The sequence below is a fragment of the Antennarius striatus genome, chromosome 18, assembly GCF_040054535.1.
Source record: "Antennarius striatus isolate MH-2024 chromosome 18, ASM4005453v1, whole genome shotgun sequence".
In the NCBI taxonomy this organism is placed as follows: Eukaryota; Metazoa; Chordata; class Actinopteri; order Lophiiformes; family Antennariidae; genus Antennarius; species Antennarius striatus.
The window spans coordinates 11,504,574-11,514,197 of record NC_090793.1 but is presented as its reverse complement, the minus strand read 5'-3'; the positions used below and the strand labels follow the sequence as shown (position 1 = coordinate 11,514,197).

Genomic DNA, 9,624 nt, shown 5'->3' with positions numbered 1-9,624 from the left:
TTTGTGGTATCACGTGACTGCCTAACAAAACTCCGCAGAGGTGAAGTCGTGAACGTTGATTCGTGAATGGCCGAGGGCGCACTGTATACGTAGAGCTGAAAAGGCTTGATGGTGACATTCCCTAACAGACAGAAACCTGTAAATACCCATAATCTAATGCCATGAAGAAATTCTGTACCACTCATGTGAGACATCGGTCAAAATATATCTATCTACAGTGTATATAAATAGAGATACAGAGATTTAAAAAAGTGTTTCTTTATCTGTTCTTAAAAATTCATTAGAAATAATATGGATTTTTTTATCTGGGTGGACCGTAAGTGTCTTTGAGTTTTTGGTGATTATAACATGACTGGAGAATTAATAGACTTCATAAGATACAAGAGAGTTGCCTCAAAGCATCAAAACCAACTCAGCCTCATGCAGTTCAGTTGATTTAAAACAGAAGTGCACTGTAAATTTTAGCCATAGTGTCTTTTTGTTACTATCAATTATTATGAATATCCAATATCATGTTAAGTCACAAATAACAATTTGTGATGTATTAATGATCAAATATAATAAACACTATATTTACCCATCTAACTTACATACACAACTTTTCTTCTTACCTTTGTGTGGGTTTACTTCCTCTATTGTAAATGTTCACTGTTCTTTAAATTCTTGACTCTACATTTCTGGACTTGTGGTTACATATTCTCTCTCTACAAATGCACACACATAGACATTTTTTTTAATTTGAAATATTCAAATATAATGCCTATTAAGTGATTGGTGTTGATAACACTGTAGCTTTATTACTCTGTTGTTGTGTGTTAGATGACTGTTTATGTGAAGCACAAACCCTGGGAGATCAGCCATCACTGAGTGCATGTTTAGAAAGCCAAAAGACTGGACGTCTTTGGGTGTGACTACGTTGAATGGATAAAATCATTAATGGTCAACTAGTCATCAATACATGTCTGTGCTTTTATTGTTACATATAATAATGTTGAAGTAAATAATTTATAATAAAAAACTGCTCAAAAATGCTCAAAAGACAAATAGAAAAGGGGTAACACAAAAGAACAAATAACAAATTGCCTTCCCATGTTCATATACTGTACAATCTAGTAAAAGCTAGTGGGACATTGAGTTGTATTGTTGGCATGTGAAACATTATATTTAAAGTATGTATTCAGTTCTGGTCTCAAGATAAAACGAAGAGGTAGGTATTTAAATATTTCTGCCTAAAATTTTCCAAACAGGTTTCCAGACAAAAAGCTCACCTGAGTTCTACGTATTGGAGATATTTTGAAGAAATTAGTATCAATTAGACTTACAACCAGTCTACATAATGTTATAATCCTAGAAAATCATAATTTTATAATAATGTAATCCTAAAACAAAGGAAATTTGGACTGCAACTCTGAAATAAACATTTGCATACAAGTCAGTCAACTGTGGTCGTAAAAATGTAATTTAGTTAAGAGACAAAGAAGCATTAGCTGCTGCCATCAATCTATGAACCCCCTCCTCCAATCCACTCCAACATATCAGATATCAGGGATGGTTCAAAACACAGCTGTAGATGTGGCAGTCACTTTCTTTTTGTATCATCTCTCTCTCTCTCTGTCACACACACACACACACACACACACACACACACACACACACACACACACACACACACACACACACACACACACACACACACACACACACAGCAGTTTTTTAATGTGAAATATTTAAGTATAATGCCTATTAAGTGATTGGTGTTGATAACACTGTAGCTTTATTACTCCGTTGTTGTGTATGATGACTGTTTATGTGAAGCACAAACCCTGGGAGATCAGCCATCACTTGAAAGCCAATGACTGGACGTCTATGGTTGTGACTACCTTGAATGGCTTAACTTCTAACAACACACCCTACTAGACACAGTGCTTTCACTGCCCCATCATTAATGGGACATAAGCATGTATTCCACCGGAACCAGAAATCATTATGATAAGTCTGTATCAACAAGTTGAAAATTTACATTTCAGGAAAAAAAGGTGAAATATCTCACGAGAATGAGTGCACTGAACTACATCAAATTGAACTGTTATCAAATTGTAATAAATAACCAGTTTGGGGCCCCCATTTTCCATGTAGACTAAACAGCTGTCTGCTGCAACACTGATGTACAGTATGATTGTATATTCACCATCATAAACCAAATAAAGGGATATAAATGCCAATCCATGTTACCCAATGATGCTATTCTAATGATGCTATTGCCATGATAATTTGAGTGTGTGTCAGATTTACAAAGAAAAAACACACACGCACGCACACGCACACGCACACACACACACAGAATTTTACCGCAAACTGTGGACGAGGACTTTGTAAAACGCCTTGAGTCTTTACCTCTCTTTCCCCACCCCCTGCCTTACTACAGGTCAAAGAACAGCAGAGTGTATGTGGACTGGCAAAGCTATTACTGAACTGTGCTCATTAGGTCTGTGTTCATCCGTCACTGATATTTACTGCATATATATGACCTGGTGTGAAACAGTAGTCTGTATATTTCTGTCAACTAAACCCTTAGATTTGAACAATTGTATTCTTACAGATAAAAATGTCACATCACCTCATTTTCTTCTTGCATGACTACGCTTGTTCCTATTATCTCTCGATGTAAGCTTAGCCATGCTTTTCACTTTGTAAGGTCCTAACTGGAGTTTTGGTGCCAGGTGAATCAAAATTTAGTTCTCCACATCATGTGATCAAAGATGACATTTTGAATCCTTAACTCCAAAAGCCCTCCTTTAACTAGGTTTGGGACTGTGCAACACTCAAAAACAAAAGATAATCTGTAGATGTGGAGAAAGTATCTTTTTCTCAATTTTTATGGGTTGAATAAACATGACTTGAAAAAAACCTAAATTGTGCCTTCATGACTGATTCTGACAGGTAACATTGGTATTTTCACTCACACAAACATCTGGAGAACAGAACTTGCTTCATCTGGCTCTGAGAACTTTATGTGCATCTTATTGTAGACTTGCAATTTTAATTCTGAACTGTAAATTAAATTGTTAATACACACTAGACTATGTCTTGACTAAGTCTAAACAGCCTCGAAGTGTCATAAACCAGAGGACAACCCTCAAAACACCGTATATGTCCATAAACTACAGTTAACACAGCTTTGGTCATTTTATCTGCGATCTTCATCCTCTGATGAAGATCGCAGGGCTCCAAATGAAAAATGAGTTGTCTTCCTTGAACTAATCAGAAAATGGCAACAGTCGAATAAGAATCTAATGAGTTGCTGTGCTGTTTATTTTAGTCCTGAAGGAATACATTAGCTGTATGTTACCATCTCAGAAATACTTATTTTACAGAAAATGATATTTACTGTAAAACCTGATGTTAGACATGGTGCCATGTAAATGAAACTCAAACCAAGAGTCTTAGTATCTGTTCAGTAGTTGTTCTGCAGCGTTAAAATGCTGCCAAGTTCAAAGATGAACTTCCAATCTCTAGAACAAATGTATTTATTTATCTTATTAGCTGAAATTTACACAGATGTCCATCCAAAATTCAAACAAAAGCAAAAAATATACTAGCAAAGTGCACAATTAACTTTCCATTGAAAAGTACATTTACGCTGTATATATACTCGACAGCAGTTGGTCTTAAATGTGATGACACAAGATGATGGAATATGCTTTTTTTTCTTCATTATAACTTAATCACACCATCTCCTAACATTAAATCCTAAAAACAAAAAGTCCTAAAAATAAAGCCCCATAATCAAAGGAGAGTCTTACTAAATCAAATTGTGCTACATTTGAACAAATGAAAACAAGCATGAGCGGACATCCCACCATTAATAAATACATGCATCCATTATCTTTCCTTATATCAGCAAAATGAAATATCTTTTCCCTAAAGTCGCTTCAAACAGTTCATGGTGTAAGGTTTTATGTATACAGTAGCACCATAACAATCTGGAGTAAAATAACACTGCAAGCTGCTAATCATGTTAACAGAAGTAGCCAAAATGGAAACAGCTAATGGTGCAAAACAATCAGGAAAATTCAGATTATCAGAGGGTTTTCTTAATCTACTACAAGAGACAATAATGCTAAACCCATTAATGGTCCATGAGTCATCAATACATGTGTTTTTTGTTGTTACATTTAATAATGTTGAAGTAAATAATTTATAATAAAAAACTGCTCAAAAGTGCATAAAAGACAAATGGAAAAAGGGAAATACAAAAAAAAAAGCCTTCCCATGCTCATATACAATCTAGTAAAAGGTAGTGGGGCATTGAGTTGTGTTGTTGGCATGTGAAACACTGGTAAAGTCTGTATTCTATTCTGGTCAAGAGATAAAATGAAGAGGTAGGCCAAACATTTTCCAAGCAGGTTCCCAGTCAAGCTCGCCTGAGTTCTACATATTGGAGATTTTTTAAAGAAATTAGTATCAATTAGAATTACAACCAGTTTACATACAGTAGTTTTATAATCCTAAAGAAATATGTTAAAATAATGTAATCCTAAAACGTGGAAATTTGGACTGCAAATCTTAAGTAAACATGTGCAAACATGTCACCAGATATCACAAGAGATGAATCAAAACACAGTTCTGGATGTGGGAGTCACTTTCTTTTTGTATCATCACTCAGGAGGAAGCAGGGATCTATTTATGGCTGCGAGGCTACAAAACTAAGTTCCATTAAATTTTAACTGATGACACCCACAATGTTGACAAACCACCGGTCATTAAAATGAGCCAAGGGAATATGCTGATTTCCTTCTGCATGATGATATGGCATAATTCATTTGAAAGAAAATAGTAACTGTGTGCTACATTGATCACCACAGATTCAAAGGAACCATTTTCATTCACAACTTTTAAAAGAAACTGCATAATATCAGTCTCCTGGTGCAAAGTGACATCTGGTTGACAACAATTTCCACAGGTATAAAATTTATTCAATGCAATACATAGTGCACCCTCCCACATTAGAGTTAATTAACTGGGAGGCATAAATTATATAGCAACTTAAAGGAGCCTCAAACCTTACAGAGCCACTAGGACGTAATTCTATTCAGAGGCACAGCAGAATTAAAGCATGGGGAGGTGTTTGAAGCCAGTGAGGCATATGCCTTGTTGGGAATGGTCCTAATGACCTAACAGATGAATATTTGATTCTGACAGCTGAAGTTGAATGAACCAATATAACGTAGCATCTAAGGTGGACAGAAGTCGGCAAAGTAAGGGTGCTGCAAGGCCTCCTCTGCAGAGATCCTCTGGACAGGGTTACATTTCAACAGGTTCTGAGTGAGATTAAAAAAAAGCATCAATATCCAATTTAAAGTAAAGAAAATCTATCTTGAAAAGAACTAGCAAGTCACTTACACTTAAGTTTCTACACCACCATTCAATATGATGTTTTCATTTTGAAATGCACAGAGTAGGTGCATATAGTAAGTGCCAGACAGGAGCACAGACACATTTATTCTGTCAATTTAGAAGTACCTGGAGTAGATCGCGGCCCGTGTTGCTTAGTTTGGGGACCACATTCACCAGTGAGGTGGTGGCTGGATACATGGGATATGGCTGCAAAAGAAAAAGAAATGGTAAAGAATATTTCAGAAGGGAAGAAAATAACAGGACTAACACGAGATGACCAGTGTAACCTATGAGGAACACATACCTTGTAATCAGGGAGTTTTGTCATCGTCTGCCACTGCTCTTCTGTTGGTGTTCCCAGCAATGTACCAGGAGGTTAAAGAATGACTTTTTTGGAACAGAAATGTGCTTCTAACGTGTTGAATACTTAAAATTAGATCAGTGGCACCAATTAAACTTCTGGGTTTTTTTCTAACAAGACCCATTTTGTAAATAACTACAAATGATTTTTAAAAAAAAGATATCTGAAGATTCTTTTCAACTGGTCGTCCACATCATTCCCAGGGAACAACGGCCTTCCAGCATTAGCCAACTCTGAATGGGGCAAGAAGTCCATATGAAGCACAGTTAATACTCAATATGTTATGGTCACATGTTTACCAAAACAAAACAAAAAAAGACAAGCTAATTCAGTAAATAATAATCATGGAGAGTATTAAACAATTCACTAAAAATGAAATCAAGGCATGACAAAATAAGTACATTAAAAACCTGACCTACCTCATTCTAAAAAAAATTCTAAAATTTAACTACTAAATAACCACACTTCCTCCTTCTGTCTAAACAAATAACATTTTCACAGATGACTTTATAACTTGTAGAATATAAACTTGTTTTATATTTAAAAGAAAATGACCATGTTTACTATTAGTTTTAATCCCACATGAAAGACATGAATTGATTGAACTTTAATCCTTTGCATCAACAAACACAAACAAACCTGCAAATATGCAACCAGCAGACCACATATCAATTGAGGTAGAATAAAGTTTAGCACCAAATAGCACGTCTGGAGGTCGGTACCACAACGTCACCACCTACACACAAATCACAGTAAAGAACTAGAATTAGACCAATTACCCCAAGTATTATAGCCAAGCTGCTTTATTAACCCAAGTACCAGGCACTCAGTGTAATCAACATTTTCTGTTATGTTAGTGGAGTGGATCCTAGACCACTGTGTTTCAGAGCCACCACCCACCTGTGGGTCAGGGGAGACTTTTATATTATACAAGTGAGCAGTTTTATGGATCACAATTTTCACACCGTAGCGAGGAAAATGCATAGCATTCACATCAACCTAACAGCTTTTTTATATGTGTTATCCAGAAATAAAACACAGCATCAAAATTTTCATCACAAGTTCAAAATACATTGCTTCATGTTCCCGAACAACGAGCAGGAAAAACTCCCACACCGTTGACGTTTGTAGCTACTGCAGCTAATGCTTCTTTTCTCTGTGTGTGTGTGTGTGTGAGCAAGACTGCGCAGTCAGTTACCAGTTACATAAAGAAAAAACTATTTCATCAATCAGTCTGCCAGCCAACCTCTCTTTGCACCTTGTTTGGTTTTAAAAACAGAAATTACAGTAATCATTTTAAAGCACATGATAATTCTCATTCGATATTTAATGTGTCATGTGTCAGTAACACCTGATTTGCTCAAGAAGGATTACCTCTGCTGAGTAACACCTCACAGGAATGCCAAAGGCTCGAGCCAGACCAAAATCTGCCAGCTTCAATTCCCCATTCTAAAGACAGAGACACAATTCATCAAATCTTTCCACATGATAATACAGCACACAATTAATTAAAGCCTCAGATTTAGCCATATCTCTCTCTCATTCACATGCCGCGTGCGCGCACACACACACACACACACAGATTTCAAGTTTGCGTGGCTTGTTTCTGTGTTTGTCTTTTGTTGTAAAACAAAACAGTGGGACAAAATCATTTACTTATACACCTTAAAATATTTCCAGCCTTCAGATCAAAAACCAATGCTCCTGAACACTCACTCTGTTTATGAGGAGATTCTGTGGCTTCAGATCTCTGTGAAGAACATTTCGACTGTGACAGAAAGCCAAGCCTTTCAACAGCTGGTACATGAATGACTGCATTGGAGAGAAAACTTTCAGATTTAGAGAGAAGAAAAAAAAAAGTTTCATAGAAAGAAGTTCATTCAAGATTTCATCGAACATACTGATGATAATCAGAAGGCAAAGTGGATGTTATTACATCCCATTTCAAAGCGGTGATGTATGTAATTGTCAGAGTTTGTTCGTCTGTCCGTTAGTATGTTCACCAAATATCTTCACAACCGTTCCAGATAGAAAGATGAAACAAAAAGCACATTACTCGGGCAGCCAAGGGGATGAAAATGAGATGATGACCTTGACTTTGAGAAAACTAGGTCAAGGTCAAATTTCAACTTTTGTACACTCAGGAACTGAATAAGATAGAAAGATGAGGGAGAACGCCAGTGTAACACCATAGATCAAAGCACTAGTTTTGATCTATGTTCAAAGCTAGTGCATGGGTTTGACCTTCCCCTGAAAGGTCAAAGCTATGCACTTGTCAGGTAATATTTATTTTTTATTTTATATACTGATAATAATCCCCGCAGGGAAATTAGTAGCACACTCTAGTTAGTTCAAATCAAATCATGCATATATATATGTGTGTGTACAGGCCCTGAACACACAAACACACACCCATGGGGTCTGTACGCATGCAGTGGAGGTAGAGTGGCGGGCAGCTCCTTTATTGGTGCGCCTCAAATGAGCAACTTGTAAGGGGGACAGTGCCTTGCTCAATGGCGCCTCGGCAGTGCTCCGGAGGTGAGCTGAGACCTCCCACTGTCAGCTCACCTCCGGGTGATCTTTTTGGGCGGGAGAGGGAATCGAACCGCCGATCTTTGAAACATTGGATGACCCGCTCTACCGCATGCTCTACCACTGAGCCACTGCCGCCCCGGGTATTCTGACCTACCCTGGAAGTAGGTTAGGGCAAGTTGTGGGATGTTGCTGTCTGACTGCCTTGTTTAAAAATAAGAGTGTAGTATCAGGGATTTCTGACCTTCACAGTTTCTGCATCTAGATCACCATTGCAGCTGTCAAAATACTTCTTCAAATCCTGAATAGAATTAGAGAAATGTGTTAGTCTAATAGGATATACATAAAAATATACAGTGGTATTTGGGACGACTATCTCACCTGATCGCAATATTCAAAAACCAAAGTTAACTTCTTGTCACTGTGCAAAACATCATGTAGCCTGCAAGAGACACAGGAGCTTCAGGTTGATATCGGGTGGTATCAGGGCTATATACCACCCACTTTTTGTATTTTTTTTACTCCTTGAAGTAAAAAAGTAAAATGAAAACCACAGAAAGCGATTGTAAAAGGCTGACCTGACGATGTTTTTATGCTTCAGCTCCTTCAGAAGACAAATTTCTCTCAGGGCAGAACTTGGCACCCCCTGTCAAAAAAAAAGAAAAGTATATATATATGTATGTATACCCATCCTCATTAGCATCATCCTGCTAACAACTTGCTAGTGGAGAATGAAATCAATAAGAGCATAACGTTACCTCGTCGTCATCGTCCAACCTGACCCGTTTCAAAGCCACGATTTCATGTGTTTCTCTGTTTTTTGCCTTGAAAACTGTCCCGTAAGTTCCTACAGAGTAAATAAATCATAGTTGTGGGATGGATACGCGGCATAGCAACGATATGCTGTCCAAACATTCGCTAACGCTAGCTACCTTGCTAGTCTGAAAGTCGCAAAAACTGGCAGGCAGAAAATGTGTGACTAAAGAAATCACTAACAGAATTAAGCAGAATAAAGAAGAATGTAAAACGAGTCACATAAAGCCTGGTAATTCATTAACGCAGCCACAGAGCAAACAATCCAGCTAGCGGTAGCCATGAATGCTACTGTGGTAAACCTGGATGGCTAATACACATATTTTTTACTTTTCCAGAGACGGAAACTTACCCTCTCCAATTTTTTCAAGCTTTTCATATTTCTGCATGTTTGGCCAGGGAAGCCAACCTCTAATAAGTTTTACAAATGACTTACTGGAGTCACAAATGAGGAGTTAATGTTGTGACAGCTAGCGTTTGTTGGAGCTACAGTATCTCCAGTCGCTGATGCCGCTCCTCCT

General features: G+C 37.4%; 1 protein-coding gene across 1 annotated transcript; it reads right to left on the bottom strand.

Annotated features, from left to right (window-relative positions):
- Positions 1-3,388: 3,388 nt before the first annotated feature.
- Positions 3,389-9,615, bottom strand: cdk5 (cyclin dependent kinase 5). The gene is made up of 12 exons (XM_068340271.1): positions 9,456-9,615; positions 9,049-9,137; positions 8,869-8,936; positions 8,672-8,732; positions 8,535-8,591; positions 7,475-7,570; positions 7,133-7,207; positions 6,398-6,494; positions 5,922-5,991; positions 5,702-5,762; positions 5,524-5,604; positions 3,389-5,321 (listed from the first exon to the last, which is right to left on the bottom strand). Exons 1-12 carry the CDS (start codon positions 9,490-9,492, stop codon positions 5,235-5,237), a joined length of 879 nt encoding a protein of 292 aa, XP_068196372.1. The 5' UTR covers positions 9,493-9,615; the 3' UTR covers positions 3,389-5,234.
- Positions 9,616-9,624: the final 9 nt, after the last annotated feature.